The 20,432-nt window shown below is 38.8% G+C and overlaps 1 protein-coding gene across 2 annotated transcripts in view; it reads left to right on the forward strand.

Moving 5' to 3' along the window:
• Window positions 1-1,202: 1,202 nt before the first annotated feature.
• PPP2R2A (protein phosphatase 2 regulatory subunit Balpha) overlaps window positions 1,203-20,432 on the forward strand; it is a 92,819-nt gene continuing 73,589 nt past the window's right edge. Inside the window, exons 1-2 of one of the 2 annotated variants that reach the window (XM_047717388.1) lie at window positions 1,203-1,489; window positions 3,335-3,409. Coding sequence is in view for 1 of the 2 variants with exons in the window: in XM_047717387.1 (XP_047573343.1) it covers window positions 1,483-1,489; window positions 3,335-3,409 (82 nt within the window). In the remaining variant the exon portion in view is untranslated. The remainder of the gene's footprint in view (window positions 1,490-3,334; window positions 3,410-20,432) is intronic. The other variant, XM_047717387.1, reaches the window with a different exon arrangement.

Consider the following 20,432-nt stretch of genomic DNA (forward strand, 5'->3'; position numbering starts at 1 on the left):
ATCAAGACCAAGGTAGAAAGTGGAGCTATGAGGAGGAGATGTAAATAATTGTTAACTTCCCCTTAGTCTCTGAATGCCTGATCACTCCTTTCAGGCTTAAGGTCAAATTCCGGATATTTTTACAGGTGTTGGTCATGGGCAAAATATGCATATCTGTATCCTAGGAGTGTTGCGGGGACTGAGATATGTAAAGTGTCCAGTAGGATATAGCGACTGCATTGTTAATGCATCTTTCAATGAGGTACCTATGCTAACCCTCTTGGATGATGACTAGTGTCTCCTGTTTGTTTTTTTTTTCCTTATACCTCTTAACTCTGTTGAAGATGCTTTCAACACAAATCTAACAATAACGGCGGCAAACATTCATCATGTATTCTAATTAAGTCATAAATCTTTGAAACAATCCTATGAGGTAGGACTGTTAACCTCATCTCATGCATGGCGTCAGCATTTGGCAGCCTGGCTTCAGAGCCCAGCTCTTTGCTTAACCACCGCTTCCACACTCTCAGCTGGACCGACCGGGGCCACTTTTTCCGCCATGTCTGCTACCAGCAAACTCCGCTTTCTGTTCAGAAACCCTCAACTGCTTTCAGTCGCCAAGGACTCTTGCCTCGGTTCCCGGGGCCCATGAGAAGGTATTTAATTCACCCGCATGGAACCAGGCCAGCTGCGTCCTTCTCAGACCCGCGAACTCTTCCCTTGGCCGAGCCGCCAAGTCTATTCAGCGCCCCCACCCTTGTCCTTTTTTTCATTGGCTACAGAGTCACTATTTTAAGTAGAAACACGGTACGCTCAAAGACACAGGATCCTACGAATCCCCGCGAGCGAGCATGGTAACTGCACGGCTGAGCACGTTCCGGAGTCCAGGCACAGGCGCGAGGGTTTGGGACACTGCGATGTGCACAGGACAGCGGACCGGGCCGGAGACGGAGGGCAGACGGGGCACTGCAAGACCGCAGACCAACAGCGCGCGGGATAGGGCGCGGCGCAGGCCAGGCCCGCGAGGACGCAGCCCGCGGGGCGGGGGAGGAAGAGGCGGGGACCTGGAGTCGGCCGGCGGCTCCCCGCCCCTCCCCCTCTGGTTCCCGCCCCGGCCCTCGCCCCGCCCCGCCCCGCCCCGCCCCTCCGGCCCGGCCCGGCCCGGCCGCTCCGCCCCCGGGTGACGTCACTGGCCAGGCCAGCCGGCGCCATTTTGAAAGTGGAGTCGCCTACCCCTGCCGCTGCCGCCGCCGTCGCTGTCGTAGCTGCCGCCGCCGCCGCTGGAGAAAAAGCGAGAGCGGGGAAGCCCCAGAGTGAAATCCACCATCCTGCTGGCTGATCTGCTCGCCCCTCCTTCCTTCTCCCCTGACCCCCGCCCTTTCCCCCCACAGGTGCCATCCGCCGCCATCCGCCCTCTCTACCCCCCCATCCCCAGGTGAGGGGGGTGAGTTCAGGAAGCAGAGACCCCGAGGAACCCAGCAGGGTCACCATTTGCAGCGCAACATGGCAGGTAAAGGAGAAATCACCCTCGTCCACTGACAAGGCACCGCTTCCTTCCTTCTCCCTCCATCACCCCCTAGCGACCGCCTGTGCCTCTCGTAGAGCCACGGGGCGCCCCTTGGATTTCAGGGAATTGGTCAAGTGGGGTGGGGTGGGGGTGGGGAGGGTTCTGCTGAGGCAAGGGGTCGTTGTGATACAGAAATGGCTTTTAAAATGAGGGCTGGAACCTTGGCATGGGTGGGGGTGGGGTGTGTGCTGGCGAGCCGGGGGGTAAGGCGTGGGTGGGGCGGGGTGGGGGCGAGTGCAGATCTGTCCTTACTGCTTGGAAGAGCCGGTTATAACCCCCGCTCTCCCGGGTTTCCCCCCAGCTCCATGGGGCTTTTTTTAGGGTTTTTCCTTGATACAATTCCTGTTTTTTCCCTTGCTGCAAGCCTTCTTGGGTGTTCATATTAATGTATTTTGTACTGAGAAGGAAGAGTACTTTGCAAGTTGAAATACAATGGGGACCTATGTCTGTTTTTCCCCCCCACTGTGGGTACGTATGTTTTTGAGACCATAAGCCTAAATTTTTTTATCTTGAACTAGTTCCCTTTGGTTTCTTACCCTTCGTGTCTAAGAGTGCAAGGTCTTTAATACACCAAATTGCATGAAAAATGTAATTTAAACTTTGCATTTTGTATGTTAGTTTTTGTGCAGATGTCCTTTTCCCAAAAGGGTTTCGTAGAGTTAGTTAAAATAGTTGTGGAGTTCAGTGATATAAATAGCCAAGGGGAGAGAGATTTAGGTAAAAGCTTGGGGTGGGGGAGGTTGCATAGAGAAATCCAGTTTGGAATATTTAGCAAGGAATGAAGGTGAAGGAAAAGAAAGGTAATTGCTTTGAGAGTGATTTTTATACATTTTGATGTTGCTGAATGTCTTCCTTCTTCTAAGAACCAATTTTAGGTGTTGATTCAGTTTCTTCCTCCATAGATCCGGGACATTTTCTCCACAGTGCTTGGAAGTGAAATAGAGACATTCAGGAACGAAACCAATTTTCCATGCTTTTTATAGTATTTAGATAACCTTTAAATAAACCTTTAAAAAAGTTAACATGTTGGATTGACCTCTGTTTTGCTGTAAACAAGTTGCTCTTTGGCCTTGTTGAATAATTAAGCTAAATAAAAACTGTTTTGCACAAGATGATGACAAACTAGGGAAATTCTTTGCAAGGTCCTCTGGATTCTGAGGGATAAGGTGAAAGGAGGCAAAACAAGCTTCCTCTGACAGTCTCCTCACCAGCATTTATTTCGATTTCTTTCCCGTCTGGAGCCAGTGATTTGCTGGTAATGAAATGCAAAGAAATGGGTGGTGAGTGTTGTGTTTGCTGTGTGTGCGCTTTGGTGATTGGGTTCATATGAATCATTATTCCTCACCCAGGCTGTAATGTTCCTGAAGTTTTCTCTTCGTTCCATGTTTTATGGTAGTTTAACCTTATTAACCCTTCTGCAGGCTTTTGTAAACTTAAAGGAAAACTGTCTGACTTTTGGTATTTACTTTTTTCTGGTAGGTCTTGCGTGAATGTGAGGCTTTTACTGTATTTGAGGGGAAGGGAAAATGGAAGTTTTAAACCCATGTGCAGTGTTAATGATAGTACGTGGCCTTCAGATATTTCATACCTGGAATCTCTCACTCTTTTTAAATGCACTATCAGTTATTGGAGACTAACCTTCTTCCAAGTTAGTGCTCTGGGCTGGTGGTTGTATGTGTGGGCAGTACCAGGCTATTAGTATCATGCCAACCATGGATACCATCTCTGTGTTTACGAGAGTAAACATGAACAGAACTCAGTTTTAATTGCTATGTTTTCTTTTTCCAGGAGCTGGAGGAGGGAACGATATTCAGTGGTGTTTTTCTCAGGTGAAAGGAGCAGTAGATGATGATGTAGCAGAAGGTAAGAAAGCACTTAATAATGAAAATTTGAATATGGAGTCAGAATCTTTATTACTGGATGATTTCCTTGCAGCTCGATCTGTTACAGTTTAAGAACAGACTGAATTTATTGTCTGAGCAATGGAGGAACAGTTTTAAAAGTCACTTTTCTGGAAAATGGTCTTTAGTCTTTTATTATTAATACCTTATATCATTACTTTTTATCTATTAAGTGAAGGTACTAGATGATGATGTATATAAAACTGTCACAAGAAGAATCTAAGTTTCATATTGTAAAGATTTTCTGACTGTAAATTTCATGTACAAATAAATGGTGATGCATTTTCATGTTCAGACGTCATTTTTAGATAATTATGTTAAAAAAGGCATCAACATTTACCTCAGACATTTTTGAATGACTGTCTTTCATTTTTGAGGTAAGATTTTTAGTGTTTAACGTGCCTGCTTTCAGTGTGTGGTGTTAATTGACATTCTGTAAAGAAATGATGGCTCAAATGATACATTTTATTGTCTGGTAAGGATTAATTTAGGTGGGTAAGGAAACAACCATGGTTCTGGAGAGCCTATTCTTTTGCGGTTAGAAGGTAGGTTTGGTCAGTTAAACTACTTAAGTCTTAATTCTTCTCCCAAATTTATTAGTGTATTTCAAAAACTTCAAGTTTGGAAATGTCAGTTTTGTACTCATTTGAGATGGTTTTAGGTGCTGGAGGCATTATTTCCCATAAAGTAGTTGTATCATTTCATTGTTCAGAAATATTGTTTAAAGTTTGAATTTTAATGGTATTCTGTCTTGAATTATAGTAAGAATTTTCCAACAAAACTCAAATGAATTAAAATGTACTTTTAATTTTAAAAAGTTTCCCTTAAGTTTATAAATCATCTTCTAGATTGTATTTAAAAGTTTCCCTTAAGTTTATAAATCATCTTCTAGATTGTATTGTCCTCGTTAAGATCCTATTTCTAACCTACTGTTGGCAGTACTGTTAGTTTTGAGGATTTCTTCAAGTGGTGGTAGGATGATAGACTTGTGTTGAGCCAGTCAAATGCTTGGATTTGCCTGTGTCAGTGTCCTTATCAGTTTGATCAGTTTGGGGTTCTTTGGGAGCCAGCTGGCATACATTGTACCTGTGATACTTTATGGAGCACTGTCACATTTCTGTTGAATCCTCATCTGTTTTTCAGATGAGAAACGAGAAATCTTACTTAGTTAAGAGACTCACTGATGATCGCATAAATAGCACAAATCAAGGTTTTCTGGTGAAGCTTGTGGTGGTTGACTTGTTGAGAGAAATCCTCTAAGTTCAAGGGAGGACCCATGTGTTACTCATTTTGTAATTCCATTACCTGTTGAATAGTAGCCACTGAATACTGGATCATTTGTGCTGTTGTATAATACTCAACTTATGAGAGTGCTGTATACTTGGAAACTATTCCTGGGTTGATTTCCATTTATTTTTTATAGCAAAGATCTGTTGAGGGGGTTCCCAAATGTTGAGCATTGGGGCTGCAAGGTATCTGGGACATAAACCCTGCCCTGAAGGAGCTCATAGTTTTTTTTAAACAGTAGGCAAAGAGACCACATGGGTTTTAATTAGAGGAAATTGATGGTTCTAAACTTACCTAACTGAATTAAATGATGGTTTGTGATGTATGATGGGATCAGTTGTAGTTCTATTCTGCTAATACTTAGTAGCTACATTTTGCTACTGATTCATCTTTTTTTTTTAAGATTTTACTTACTTATTTGACAGAGAGAGATCACAAGTAGGCAGAGAGGCAGGCAGAGAGAGAGAGAGAGAGAGAGTGCGAGGGAGGTAGGCAGCCCCCCCACCGCTGAGCAGAAAGCCCAGTGTGGGACTCTGAGATGCCAGGACCCTGAGATCATGACCTGAGCTGAAGGCAGCAGCCTAACCCACTGAGCCACCCAGGTGCCCCTTGCTACTGATTCATTAAATGATTTTTTTTTTTTTAGGTTGTTAAATAATACTTTAACATACAGTGCATTCCTAGCATCTTAGCATGCTGAGGCTTGGTATGTGTATTTTAATAAAAACATGACTTAAGTACCTAAGTTTATGCTAGTGTAGTAAGTTTAAAAAAGCCCCTAATTTTAACATTATACTCGTTTAATTTTTTTTTGTTTTTGTTTTTTTTTTTGCATACTGTAGTTTCCATGTCATGGTCTATTATGTTTATGTTCCTAAGGGAAGATTAGCTTTTCTCAAATAAGATTAATGTTTTCCCCCTTGGTTTAGACTGTAATCTCTAAACAGGTTACATCTAGCTAGATCTTCAGTTTAGCTTGCCTGTTTTCTGTTAATGATGTATTGCAAGTTCTTTCCCATCAAAGGCTCTGGGTTGTCTTTCCCCTCCTACACTCAGCTAGCTGTCATGGCATACCATTGTTACTTTTGTGATGCTTTAGTCTTCTTTCCATACCCAACTTCCCTTAGTTCAGGATCTCGGTATCTTTCATCCACATTGCAGTAACTTCCTAAATGGTTCCATGCTTCTTGTTCTCTGTTTTGCTTCTAAGCTGATCTTAAATGCTGTCCCAATTTTATGTTCCTCAGCGATCTTTAGTGGTCACTGCTTCCCTAGGATTATGAATTACATTCAGATATTTCTGCCTAGAATATGAGATCTTTCAACAGTATGTCCCCTGTTTCTCTAAGTTCATCTGCTAATACGGTTTATGATCCAGCTAAATGGTTGCTGTTCTTCAAACAAGTCTTGTACAGTCTTACTCTTGGGTCTTTGTTTTTTTGCTGTTCCCACCTCAGAATGCCTTACAGTCATCCCACAATTTATCACTTATTAGAATTCTTCAGGTCATGTCTGTAACTCTTTTCCTTATCTTCCTTTCTTGGAAATATTTAAAAAATCTTTCTTTATAGCCCTTCTTATTTATAATTTACCCTAAATCTCTGCTGTTACACTGTGTAGGACTAATGCATCTGCTCTATGCAGAGTATCCTATACAAATTACGGTGCTTAGAACAGTGCCTGGCACACCAGTAAATGTTGAGTACTTGTTGAATGAAGGAATGTGATTACTGTTAAGAGGTTTTGAAAGGGAGAGAGATCCGTTGAAAAGATGATTGTGATATACTCTGGATGTCATGGATGTATTTACTTGGATTGATGTTCTACAGCTGTGTAATAGAAGTTAGGAGACCTTGAGGTTTTTATCCTGAGGGATAAACAAGTATATGTCACTTGAAATAAGTGATTCTTTGGGTTCCAGTAAGCTTAGCCTTAAGATGACAGGACTGGATTAGATTTCTGTTGTTCCTTATATGCTAATCTTGTTAACACTCAAAGATGTTTTAGAGAAGAAAGAGCCCAACATTATTACTACGGTAAGTTAAGTTGTATGAGATACTGGGCTCTTTGGGGGCCTTAATTTACAAAGAAGTCTTTATTGGACTTAATGAAGGCTCAGAATTTTTCATTAAGTGCCTTGCAGAACTAAGAATTTTTTTGTTTGACCAGATAACTGATTGGTCTTTGGTTGATGGGGGTACTCTTATTGGGATACTTATTCTATGCACAGGTCTCTTCAGGCACTTTTTTTTTTTTTTTTAAATAAAAGATTTTATGTATTTGACAGAGACACAGTGAGAGAGGGGACACAAGCAGGGGAAGTGGGAGAGGGAGAAGCAGGCTTCCATTAGAACAGGGAGCCCAATGTGGGGCTTGATCCCAAGACCCTGGGTTCATGACCTGAGCCGAAGGCAGATACTTAAGGACTGAGCCACAGAGGCGCCCCTCCTCAGGCACTTTTAAGTGGTTTATCTTTGGTATAGCTCTTTGTTTGGGAGAAGGGTGAGGTACTAAAGTCTCTATCACTCAATCTCTAATCCTGCAGTTTTCCTTTTAATCATCCGTGGTAGTGGTAATAACATTTTACCATATTCCATACTTGAAAAATTTCCTTTATTGACAGCTTGATCTCATGAGATAGTAGGTAGCACAGACACTGGTGCTAGGCTACATAATTACATCCTCTACATAATACAGTCCTCTGCTACCTGGGTAATCTTGGGCAAATTAATTCACCTCTTTGTGCCTGTTTTCTTCTCTCTAAAATGAAGAACACAATAAAATCTTCCTTATGTTGTTGTTTTGGTGATTAAATGAGTTAGTATGCATAAAACAGTAACTTGGCACATACAGTGTTGTAAGGGTTTAGCTGTTATTGTTGTAACATTTATGGCAAGTAAGGAAGAGTTGGAGAATGAGAAAACTGGGGAATTTATTAAGAATTTCTCCTCAGCCAGAGTGAAGAGATGGCATATATGTGTTTTATACATATTCTTTGAGTCCACTAATACAAAGTTTAAAAAACATTCAAAACTAAACCATAGCCTTAGAGACACATACTAAAGTGGTAAACTTTGAAGAATAGCTACAAAATAATTGCTATAAAAGCCAGTATGTGGTGGTTACTTTTAAGTGATGGAGAAGGAATCTGGGGGCCTCATGGAGATAGTGTTTTGACTGGGTGGTGGCTGTAGTGATTAACCCATTATCCCGGACATTTCTCTTTTGATTTTTGATTTTCTGTATTTGTTAGATTTCACCCAAAAAAAGTGTGTGTGTGTGTCTGTCTGTATGTTTTTAAATGAGTACTGTGCTAGAAAGGGTTTAGAGTGAAAACTGGCAGTCCCTACCTTCATCCACGCCCTAATCCTCCCTTGTCCTTCTAAAGGCGATTATATTCAACTCTTCCACTATTCCCTGTTGCTTAATATTTTGTGAATAAAGTGATAACTTCTATTTCTCATGCATTTTAGACATTTCCAATTGACTTTCCTCTAGTAGATGAAGATGAAGCTGTTAATATTATCACCCCATCACCCCATACCCCAGTTTATCATCCCCATACCCTAATTTAACCATACCATGTATATGATTAAATTAGAAGTCAGTGCTTACATTTTGATGACCATGTGGATGTTCACTGCTGAACCAAGACTGCAGTATTTCTTGTGCATCCCTTCATTTGTCCTGAAGGTAGTAATTGGCCAGTTTTTAATTGGTCTGGCTCTTTTTGTATTTGTGCTTTTATTTTTATTTTTTTGTATTTGTGTTTTTTTTTTTAAACACTTTGTTATGGGAGATTTTGAATATTATGGAAAGTGTATGGAATAGCGTATTGAACCCCCATCACCCAACATCATCAACCCATGGCCAGTGCAACCCATTTATATATCACTTGGTCCCTTCTCAGTCCTTTGTATTTAGTAGTAGAAACATTACTGATTTTGTTTTTAAAATCTGGATTCAACACTAGAAAACCAAGTTCATCATTTTAAAGTGCAGCAGGAAGGAAGTTTTCCTAATTTTTTTTTGCAGTAGCAATACCTGGTAATCTATTACTTGCTTAAATTTTACTTGTGGAAATATTAAATACTAAAAATTCAAATACATGTGGACATTATTTTTTGTACATTTTCATTATTTAATATTGTTGACTTAATAATTTTAGATTTATAATATTTTAAAACAAGTATATCTTCCCTTATCTCCATATTTGACAGTCTCGATTTTTTTATAGTAAATTATTTTAGGATATGATTTTATTACATGAAGCCTTATTTTTATGGAATTTGGATATGCATTGCATATCTAGTGCATATCCATGTCCACGTGCATTGCATCTTTCAACAGTTTACTTTCTGTTTATTTTTGGTAGCATTTAGACCTACAGACTGGTTCTTCAGGGAAAAAAAATTCAGTTGTAGAGTCTAAATATTCCCCAAATAAAGACCTAAATAAAATTGTGAAAAACAGTTTTTGGGATATCACATAAAATTTTAATGATTTTAGGGCTCCTGGGTGGCTCAGTCAGTTGGGTGTCTGCCATTAGCCCAGGTCATGATCCCAGAGTCCTGGAATCGAGTCCTGCATCAGGCTGCTTGCCCAGTGAGGAGTCTGCTTCTCCATCCCTCTCCTTCTGCCCCAGTGTGCTCACATGCGTGCACACACTCTCAAAATCTTTGGAAAAAAGTAGTGTGTATATTTGTACACATGCACACTTTTCTGGTTAGAGAGGGTCCATAACCATTATCAGAACAGCTACTTTAGAGTGTGGTCTGGTGACCCCTCAACTCTTTCAAAAGGTCCATGAAGTCAAAACTATTTGCATTATAATATATTTGCCTTTTTGACAGTGTTGGCATGTGCAGCAATGGTACAAAAGCAGTATGGGTAAAGCTGCTGGCGTCTTGGTGAATCAATTCTTGGCAGCAGCTGGCCCCAGCAGTCATGGTAATAATCTTCACCATGTACCAGCGGCTTGAAAATGCCAGTTTTACATAGCAATGTTTTGGATGAAGCAGTAAAAACGAACTTTATTAAATCTTGATTCTTGAGTACATGTCTGTTAAACATTCTGTGTGGCAAAATGAGAGATACAGCACAGCACTAATGCCACAGACCAGAATTCATGTTGTCTGGAGGAAAAGCACTGGTGCACTTCCTTGGGTTTTGAGCTTATTTAACTAGCTCCTCCTTTCATGGAACATTGTTTTGTTAGAAAGAACTAATGACAAATAAACGATGGTTATTTAGACTTGGCTATTTGGCAGACGTTTTCTCAAGTAAACAGTGAATTTGTTGCCTCAGTGGACAATACTTGATGCCCACGATAAAATTTAAGCTTTCAAGCAAAAGTGAGAATTTTAGAGTACATGTATATGCCATCCTGAGTTGGATAACTTACCAATACGTAAAGATGTTTCAGATGCGACCTGTAATATTAATGATTGCAATTTTTTGATTTAATGTGATGAAATGTGTCAACATTTGGAACCTCTGAATATTTGGATGACTGAATCAGTGTTTTAAAACTATCCAGTGCCTGTGATGTTTAAAAAATGTGTAAGTAAAAGATGCATCATACAGCATTGGATTTTAATGTAACACACGACTGATAAATGGTTTCAGATTCCACAGACCTTCAAAAAACTATCACTTGTCCAGTTTTGGTGTAGTGTCAAAGGGATATCCATAACCTGAAAGGCCTATTAAAATACTCCTGCCTTTTCAACCACATACCTGAATGAGGGTGTTTTCTTCATATATCTAACCAACACAACACAGTGTATTGAATGCAGAAGCAGTTAAGAGAATCTAGGTGTCTTCTGTTAAGCCACACATTAAAGAGATTTGCAGCAGGGTAAAACAGTGCCATTCTTTTTGCTAATTTTTTGTGGGAAAGTAAAATTATTTTTCATCTTTTTTTTTTGTTAATGCGTAGGGTTTTTCACTAATATTTTAAAATCGATAAATACTTGAAAATTTGAAAGGCCTTAGGGGTCCTCAGATTTTAAGTGTAAAGAAATCCTGACATCCAGAAATACTTGACAGCAGTTGGTTTAGTTTGCTAATAGGCTTCACTGTATTAATGCTTTAAAAGAGTCTCACAGACTATAAGATAAGTGATCAGAGCAGTATGCTGCTTTTGTGCATGAATGTCTAAAGCTTTCCTATAAAAGCTTTCCTGTGACTTGATATTGTTTCAGCCTACTCTCTCGCTGTTCTTTAGATACCAAATTAGATCTGCCTTAAGCTCTTTCATCTGGTGATCTTGGTGAAGGAAGGATACCTTTAGGACTTTAAAATATCTATTTTTAAATTTACCTCCCTTGCAGGGATTACATACCAGTACATACTTGCCAAAATACTTTAGCTTAAAGTTTTTTAGGGCTTTTCCCACTGTCTGCTCAGGTCCAGTTAACATTAATACTTAATGTAGGATTACAGAGTTTCTCAGAGCCTGGTGTGGTGCCATTTCTGGGTTGGTGCCTGGTTATTAGAAATGAGTTGGTGACCTTGGCATTGTGTTTAATTTTGAGGCCAGTATGTAGCAGTTTGATGTGTTGTTTTTTCTTGGAAGAAAGGCATAAAATTGGCATGGTAACTTTGTACTTCCCAACTCTTCATTACTATAGGGAGGAAGGGGAGAGAGAACAGTGTTTTCTTTAAGTTTTACTTTTTTTTTTTTTTAAATTATATTTTAGTAATCTCTACACCCAATGGGGGGCCCAAACTCACAGCCCTGAGATCAAGAGTTGCATGCTCTTCCTGCTGAGCTAGCCAGGTACTCCTAAATTTTACTTTTTAAGTACAGCGTAATTTGTTTTAAAGCAGTTGCTGAATTTCCCAATCTTATTTATTGTTTAGTATTTTCAGTATTTTTGTGGCTGTTATTCTGTCCTTCAGAGAACGTTTGTCCAAGTACATACACCTTTTAAAACTGGCTGCACCAATTTCCCAATCCGTGTTTAAATGCTGAGTTTGTGGGGCGCCTGGGTGGCTCAGTGGGTTGGGCCACTGCCTTTGGCTCAGGTCATGATCCCAGGTCCTGGGTTCGAGCCCCGCATCGGGCTTTCTGCTCGGCGGGGAGCCTGCTTCCTCCCCTCTCTCTGCCTGCCTCTCTGCTTACTTGTGGTTTCTCTCTGTCAAATAAATAAAAAATCTAAAAAAAAAAAAAATTTAAATGCTGAGTTTGTTAAAAACTTACTTTTCATAACATGTGTTTAGTTAATTTTAGTTGATTAAAGTGTCACCCAGGTCTTCGCCTACTTCATATGTGGAATCCTTGGGAAATCATGATGAAATGGTTTTCTATAACTCACTGTACAGAGGTGGTACTTTTGTAATTTTTAGTTTCTTTTGGTTGATTCCCTCTCTGAATGTTCCAGTATCAACTGAGATTTTCTCTTCTGAAATCTTTCAGTGATCTCTTCTGTCCAGTTCAAGGGAGTTCATGGACCAGTGACCCTATTTAAGAACCTCTGCTTTAACCTAAAGTTTTGCCTATGGTTATATGCCTACTGAAATATGGAAGAGTTGAGATTATTTTATATGGAAATAATAGCTTTTAGACTGTTAGGAGGGTAATCTTTTTCTTAGGAATCCTTTTAGTACTCACTGTTTCTGCTATGATATTAGAGGTAGGATCTTTAAGATAGAGGACTTGACAGTTTTAGTGTATTCCCATTTTTTAAAATTTTTAGTTAAAAACTTCTGTCTCTCTTAGCCATGGGTAAAACTATTAGAGGGATATATTGGGTTTTGAACAACTTGGCTTGTTTTATACTTTATTCAGAAGGAATCTAAATTTCTTTAGTAGCCCATATTAAGAGAGACACCAAAGTAGATAAAAATGATTGGTGAGAAAATTTTTTAAATTCTCTAAAGATCTGGAAAAATTTTAACTTTTAGAACTTGACATTGTAGAGTATCAGGTGTCCTTTGTCTCAGAGTGGAAATAGAACCTTTTTGGTGTTGCCTGTCTCTTTCTTTTTCTAGTTTACCACAAGGTAAGAGACCTATGGGTATGGAATAGATGTGTTTCTAAGATAGCATAAGAGGAATCTTTTTTTTTTTTTTTAATATTTATTTATTTGACAGAAAGATCACAAGTAGGCAGAGAGTCAGGCAAAGAGAAAGGAAGGGAAGTTAACTCACTGAGCCACCCAGGGACCCCAAGAGGAATCTTTAATACATTCTTATTGGCTAGTAGATTGGGAAGGCTCTATTTCAAGAGAGAAATCTGCTGCAGGCAATAAATAATTCTTGTCAAATTCTTTATCTAGGGATGCAGCATGCAAAAATGGTTATTATGGGAATTGGTAGTTGAGAAGGGATTGCTCCTAGTCTTCTTCTCCCTTGACATAAAAGGAGAATTAATTTTTTTCTAGCAACAGAACCAGTTCTTCAAGCAAAATATTTTTTAGCTTATAAAATAAATTCTCTTAATGCATTTTTTATTGTTAAAAAACACATAACAAAAAACCCCACAGTGTACCATATTAACCATTTTTAAGCATACACTTTGGTAGTGTTAACTGTATTCATGTTGTTGTGAAACTTATCTCTAGATCTTTTTCACATTGCAAAACTGAAACTAGACCTGTTTCACAGTTCCCCATTCTTCCCCTGCCCCTGGTGTCCTCCATTTTGCTTTCTGTTTCTATGAACTTGACTACCTTAGATACTTCCTACAAATGGAATCATATGGTATTTGTCTTTTTGTGACTGGCTTACTTCCTGTCTTCAGGGTTCATCCATATTGTAGCATGTGACAAGATTTCCTTCCTTTTTTAAGACTGAAAGATACTCTATTGTGTATATATATACCACATTTTGTTTTTCCATTCATGCATTTATGGACATTTTAGGTAGCTTCTACCTTATAGCAAGTGTGTGCTTCTAGTCTTTATTTATTGCTGGGGGAAGGAACAGCAGAAGTACTTCCTTTAAATGATTGGAGGTAGACCAAGAGAGCCCTGGACAGAAGATACTAAAGAAGGCAGATGGGTACTGCTGTGTGACAAATTTGTTTATCCCAGGTTAACAGTTTGAAAACCAGAAATGGATTACTTTATTTTGTAGGCTATTACAGGATAGGATTAAGGAAAAATCTAAATTTTTTTCTTTTTAAAAGATTCTTATTTATTTACTTGACAGAGAGATCACAAGTAGGCAGAGAGAGAGGGGAAGCAGGCTCCCTGCCGAGCAGAGAGCCTGATGTGGGGTTCGATTCCAGGACCCTGAGATCATGAACTGAGCTGAAGGCAGAGGCTTAACCCACTGAGCCACCCAGGCACGCCGAAAAATCTAAATTTTTGACCAGAATTTTACCTCATTTGTTTTGCAGTTTCTAGTTTAAAAATAGAAGATCCCATGAATTTTGTAAATCACATTTCATTATTGTAAACCTTATATTAACAGTAAGACGGTTAGTATGTTATTTCATACGTTTTATTTTTTTTAAAAGATTATTTATTTATTTATTTATTTATTTGACAGAGATCACAAGTAGGCAGAGAGGCAGGCAGAGAGAGAGGAAGGGAAGCAGGCTCCCTGCCAAGCAGGGAGCCCAAAGTGGGGGTCGATCCCAGGACCCCAGGATCACGACCCAAGCTGAAAGCAGAGGCTTTAACACACTGAGCCACCCAGGCGCCCCTCATACATGTTTTAATTAAGCAAAATCTTTAGCATACTAGGGAAATTTGGTACCTGTATAAGGAATGATCATAGTTGTATTTCTTGAGGTAGCCTTTGAGGTAGACATTATTGTCGTTTTGTACACAAGATTATGAGTGAGTAAAACTATTCTGTCTGCTTTTTAGTCTTTCCCATTGCTTCTCTGTAGTTCAGTTTTTAAAAATACTATTTGATTAAAAATCTAAATCTCTGGTTCTCATAGAGAAAGCGTAGAGTGATAGTTACTCATCCACAAGTCAACAAGAATATAGTGAGTGCCCAGTGCTGTGGAAAATATGAGAAACATAGGTATATATATCCTTCACTTTAGGTATATTAAGAGCATCAATTTGTTACACTAAGCCTTTTCCATAACATTTTCTGGCTTGTGGTATTAACCTGTTCATATTATTGGGAGATCCTTGGCTAATCCTATGTAAAAAATTTACAGGTAGTTTTGGAATGTGAATAATTAATTATTTTCCGTTTTTTGAGTTGACATGCTTTTTGGTGTTGAGATGGTGCTGTAGTACAAATACTTAGTTGTTCTTGGAATTAAATGAAGAATCACATGTATCTCAAGTTTTTCTAAGATATAACTATGTCTTTCAGTGGTTTTAAATGCTTGTGAGTTGAATTTACAAATGAATATTACTGGAGATCTCTCCCAAGTAAATGTAGTTGCCCATAAGCCTTTTTCTCTCTTTCCTCTATCCTGTGTGTTTCAAGCCTGCATTTGGTTAATTTGGCAGATCCTTAAAAAGTTAAATATAGATTTAACCATACAGCCCAGCAGTCCTCTTCCTAGGTATATACTTGAGAGAATTGAAACATATGTCCATAAAAACTTAGACATGAATGTTTATAGCAACATAACTCATAATAGCCAAAAAGTGGAAACAGACCAAACGTCTGTTAATTGATGATGCATACAGAAAAGGTGGTGTATCTGTACAATGGGATATTATGCAGCCATAGAAAGGAAGGAAATGCTGTTATATGCTGCAACATGGAGGGACTTGGAAAACATTATGCTAAGTTGAAGAAGTTGGGCACAGAAGACCACATATTAAATGATTCTGTTTATATGAAATACCCAGAAGTGGCAAATTTATTAAGACAAAGTAAATTTGTGGTTGATAAGACCAGTGAGGGATGTGACTGCCATTGGATACAGCGTTTCTCTAAAAGGGGGATGAAAATATTCTGGAATTAGATAGTGATGGTTACACAGTTCTTTGAATATAGTAATAAATGCTGAATTGTACACTGAAATTTACAAATGAATAATAGTAAGTAAACTTTATAGGTGACACCTACAGATGGTAAATCCAAACAGTGCAAGCGGTATAGAGTGAAAATATGTGTCTCCCTCTTAACCCCATTCTCCCAGCTTCTCTGTCCCTAGAGATCTTGTCATGAATTTCTTATATATGGTTTCAGAAGTTTTTCATAGTTGCATGTTTTTTTTCATGTATGACAATTTTTTTTTCATAGTTGAATGTTTTTAACTTAACAGAGTGTGTTCATCATTTTAGATTTGAAAGTGGGAAATTACATTCCAGAGATCTGTGATAGGCAAGGTATATAGGCCTTGTCTTAGAGAGGATTTAAGGAATTGCTCAGGTAGCTACCATTTTCTTGTAACTATCCTGTGATTTCTATAGCTTCATTCTGAAGAATTGCTGGGAAGGTTGTACATGTTCGGAATGTGCATCTAGATGTGCAGTTAGTAGACTCTAAAGCTAAGTAAATTTATGAAATAATAATGTCTAATAATAAAGTAGTAATGTCCAAGATACCCTGATCTTTAAAAAATAACAATTTGGTTTCATTGATACCTGAAGCGGAAGTCTGTGTCATACTCCATCATTAAACTAGACCTTGAATTGTTTCTGATGTCTGAAGTGACTTGGTCTTTTTTTTGGTGCTTATTTAGAACTAAACTAGACGTTATTAAGTATGCTAGATCCTAAAGACCTAACTGTGTCTCCCCCCCCTCCTTTTGAGTCTTTGACTGTTCAGTAAATGCATAGCTCCTTTTATTCATATGTCCACCATCTCTGATTTTTGACCAGATCACTTGGGAATTTTGTTAACGTTGTGTAAAATGACACTGCTCAAGTTAGTGACAATACAGCTTCATTAAATTCTTGTTATGTGATGATTTGTTAATATTACGGATTTTTTTTTTTTTAATTTAAGGAAAAACAACTCAGTATCAGCATAAACATATATTTTAAAAGTAAGTGCTGGGCACCTGGGTGGTACACTTGATTGAGGATCTAAGACTCTTTGTTTCGGCTCGGGTCATGATCTTGGGATTGTGGGATCAAGCCCTGCATTGGGCTCCGGGCAGAGTTTGCTTTAAGACTCTGGCTCCCTGTGTCTCTTTGCCCATCACCCCTGTGCTTGGTGTGTGCACGCTCTCTCTCTAAAATAGATAAATAAATCTTTAAAAAAAAAAAAAAAGTGCTCAAGAAACTTAGCTAACTGCCAACCAGTGTTAAGTGTTTTGCATGTGTTACCATTGAATCATCACAGCTAGCTTCTGAGGATAGGTCTTTTTTTTTTTTTTTTTTTAAAGATTTTATTTATTTATTTGACAGACAGAGATTACAAGTAGGCAGAGAGGCAGGCAGAGAGAGAGAGAGAGAGAGAGAGAGAGGAGAAAGCAGGCTCCCTGCTGAGCAGAGAGCCTGATGCGGGGCTCAGTCCCAGGACCCTGAGATCATGACCTGAGCCGAAGGCAGAGGCTTTTTTAAACACTGAGCCACCCAGGCACCCCTGAGGATAGGTCTTAATAGTATTTTCATTTTATAGATAAGGAAGTCAAGAATTAGATAAAATAACCTGATCAGGGTTACACATGGTGAGTGGGGGAGCCAGAGGTTGAACCTTGGTTCTTCTGACTTTAGAACTACCATAAGTAAACAACAAAATAAAGTCACACATAATCTCACCATTTTTAAGGTAACACCTATTAACATATTGGTGTTGGTCATTCCTTTTTCTACTGTGAATGTATATTTTAAAAACAAGCATTACATGTTAGGCTTTATATAATGCTTTTTTCCCCGTTAATGTCTAAGAAGATAAATGGCTTTTGTACTTAATTTGGGCTTTTTAGTTTTTACAGTTTTTGCTATTGTAAATTTATGATGAACATCCTTGTGAGAATCTTACTACTTAGGGTATATTTCTAGACATGGGAGTTATGGCCAAAAGATGTGACCTTCTTTATGGCTTAAAGAATGTATTGCTAAATTGCCTTAGAAAGTTAGTGTGGGTTTTCACTTCCTCCAGCAATGAATAGGAGTACCCATTTCCTGATGTGTTTACAGTGTCTAGCACAATATTGCCATTCAGTAAAATCTTTTCCACTTACTTGTTTGAGCATGTTTAAGTATGTAGATTCTGTTCATGTCCTTTGTTGCTCCTTGCCAGTGCTTTTCTTACTCATTTGTAATAGCTAAACCTCTCCCCCCTCCCATCATCATAGCTGAGGAAAGTTGTGTGAAAACTCAAAGGAGTAATTTGGGTCTAGAGTAGAAGGGGAAAGTCTTTCTAAATGAAGTGGCCTTGTTGTTGTTGTTGTTGTTGGTCTGTTATTGACAGGCAGTGGAAGGCAGAGTGTAAGAAAAGTTTGACAACTGCTGTTTGTTAGTTTTCTTATCTACATGGGGATGATTAATAGCACTTGCATTGTTATTTAAAGGATTAAATATACATGAGTGCTTAGTTTTGGCATATACTTAGTGCTCAGAAAATTTAGTTGGCGCAGTTAGTTATTTAATGCATGATTAACAGAAATAACAGATTAACAATTAACAGAATAAATGTCTTTCAAGTCCACAAACCAAGATCGGCCAGTTGTTTTTGCGATTTATAGGCACTTTCAATAAGTACATGTTGCGTTAATGAATACAGCTTTAGCTTAGTTGAGTTGGGAGTTTGGGGAATCCAAAGACAAAAGTAGGAAGATAAGTTTCATCAGAATTTGAGTTAGGCTGGGGTCTGGCACTTTGATTATTAGGTTAATTTACAGTAAAAGTTCAAGCTTGCTTAATTTTTTTTTTGTTTCCTTTTTCTATTCTCAAGTCCCTCCATGGTTTTGTTCTTTCCTGGGACTGGATACTCTGCATCAATGGTGGGGCTTTCAGCGGGCACTAGAGCCAAAGCATTCTTCATACTGGTGGTTACATATTCCCCTAGCTGGTAGGAGCGGAGTTTGGAAGCACCTGAAGGTGTGATCTTAGGAAAATCCCATGAGAAGTGTTGACCCTAAACTGCGGAGGTTCTTAAAAAAAAGCCCTGTTATTCCTCCCCCTCTGTGGCAGTGTTCTCTGTTTCTCTGATGTTCTGTGATGATCTGAATCTTTTACCAGGCCTTGAGTAGGCTGATGAATATATGTTGAGCCCATAAAAAATTTTACAGGAGTCTGAAGAGAAAGTGCATATTATTGTACCAATGAACACCCTTATTTCTCTCTCTGATTCGTTATTCAGAAGTGCACTATTTTATTGTCAAAAGAACTGTATTAGCTGGATATCAGCACTTCTCAAGCTTTATATGCTTATGGGTTTCCCTGAAATCTTATTAAAATGCAGATTATGATTCTGCTTATAGATCTGGGGCGGAGCCTATGATTTTGCTCACTCCAGTGATTGTCATGTTGCCGCCACTGCTGCTCACTTGGTTTGCAGTCTACACTTACAGGGAAGAGGCAGTTTGTTGCCGTTTTTCGTTTTTCGGGGAAGGGAGAACAGGTAGGGTAGTATCTTACTCAGCATTTCTGACAGACTGAATAGATTCATTGTACTGTTCTCACATCATTTACCATTTGTTCAATAAATGAATAAATACCTCCTGGGGAGCTTTGTACTAGCTGTTAAAAGAGCAGCTTGCACCATAGTGTACTACTTGTTAGCCACCCCTAATTGTTAGATTAAATTTGTGTTTGTATTTCAAATTTAGCTCATACTAATCAATATCTCAGTATACTTAAAGGTTTGCCTTTGCTAGTAATTTGCCTTTTTATTATTTATTTATTTATTTTAAAAGATTTATTTATTTATTTATTTATTTGACAGATCAGAAGGAGGCAGAGAGGCAGGCAGAGAGAGGGGGGCGGTTAGCAGGCTCCCTGCTGAGCAGAGAGCCCTATGTGGGGATTGTTCCCAGGACCCTGGGATCATGACCTGAGAGCCCAAGGCAGAGGCTTTAACCCATTGAGCCACCCAAGCGTCCCAGTAATTTATTTGCCTTTTTAAATAGGTTGTCCTCCTAGTGCTGTGAAAAGATGAATTTAGGAAATAAAATCTTCACTCCTAAATTGGTTGTTTTATAATCTCTTAACAGATTTTTAGAAGTATAAATGATTAGCTTTTTTATTTTTATTTTTCTGATTTTTCTGTTTGTTTTGTTAGCCTGGGAGATACTTTTTCAGTCTCCAGTCAGGATTTTTCTCCCTCCCTGCCTAATCTTAGTTTTATTTTAAGTTGATTTTCACTTTATCCTTATAGGTCGTGTGCGTAGTTCAACAAGTTAGTAATTTTAAAATGCTTATGAGGAAAAGTGACAGTTTTATGTCTTCCTCACCTGTAACTACCCTGGAGTCCCCTTCCTCAGACTTCCAGCTAGCTTCTTCAGGTATTTATTTTCCTATTTCTAAAGAGTATGTTCATTTAGATGTTTGTCAATTTTAGGTGTCCTCATATGTAAATGATAGCCCCTCTTACTGCTCCCGTTTTTCAGTATTGCTATACTGTTACTGTTCTTTTAAATTTAATTTACTAATTAATTAATTTGTGAGGGGGAGGGAGACAAGCAGGTAGAGTGGCAGGCAGAGGTAGGGGGAGAAGCAGAGAGCCCAGCGTAGGACTTGATCCCAGGACCCAGGAATCAGGACCTGAGCTGAAGGCAGACACCCCTACTGTTACAGTTTAAACCAGTATTCAGGTTTTTGGTAAGCTGAATGATGTCCTCCCAGAACAAGTGAATTTACCTTATATGGCAA

This window comes from Lutra lutra, chromosome 2, assembly GCF_902655055.1.
Source record: "Lutra lutra chromosome 2, mLutLut1.2, whole genome shotgun sequence".
In the NCBI taxonomy this organism is placed as follows: domain Eukaryota; kingdom Metazoa; phylum Chordata; class Mammalia; order Carnivora; family Mustelidae; genus Lutra; species Lutra lutra.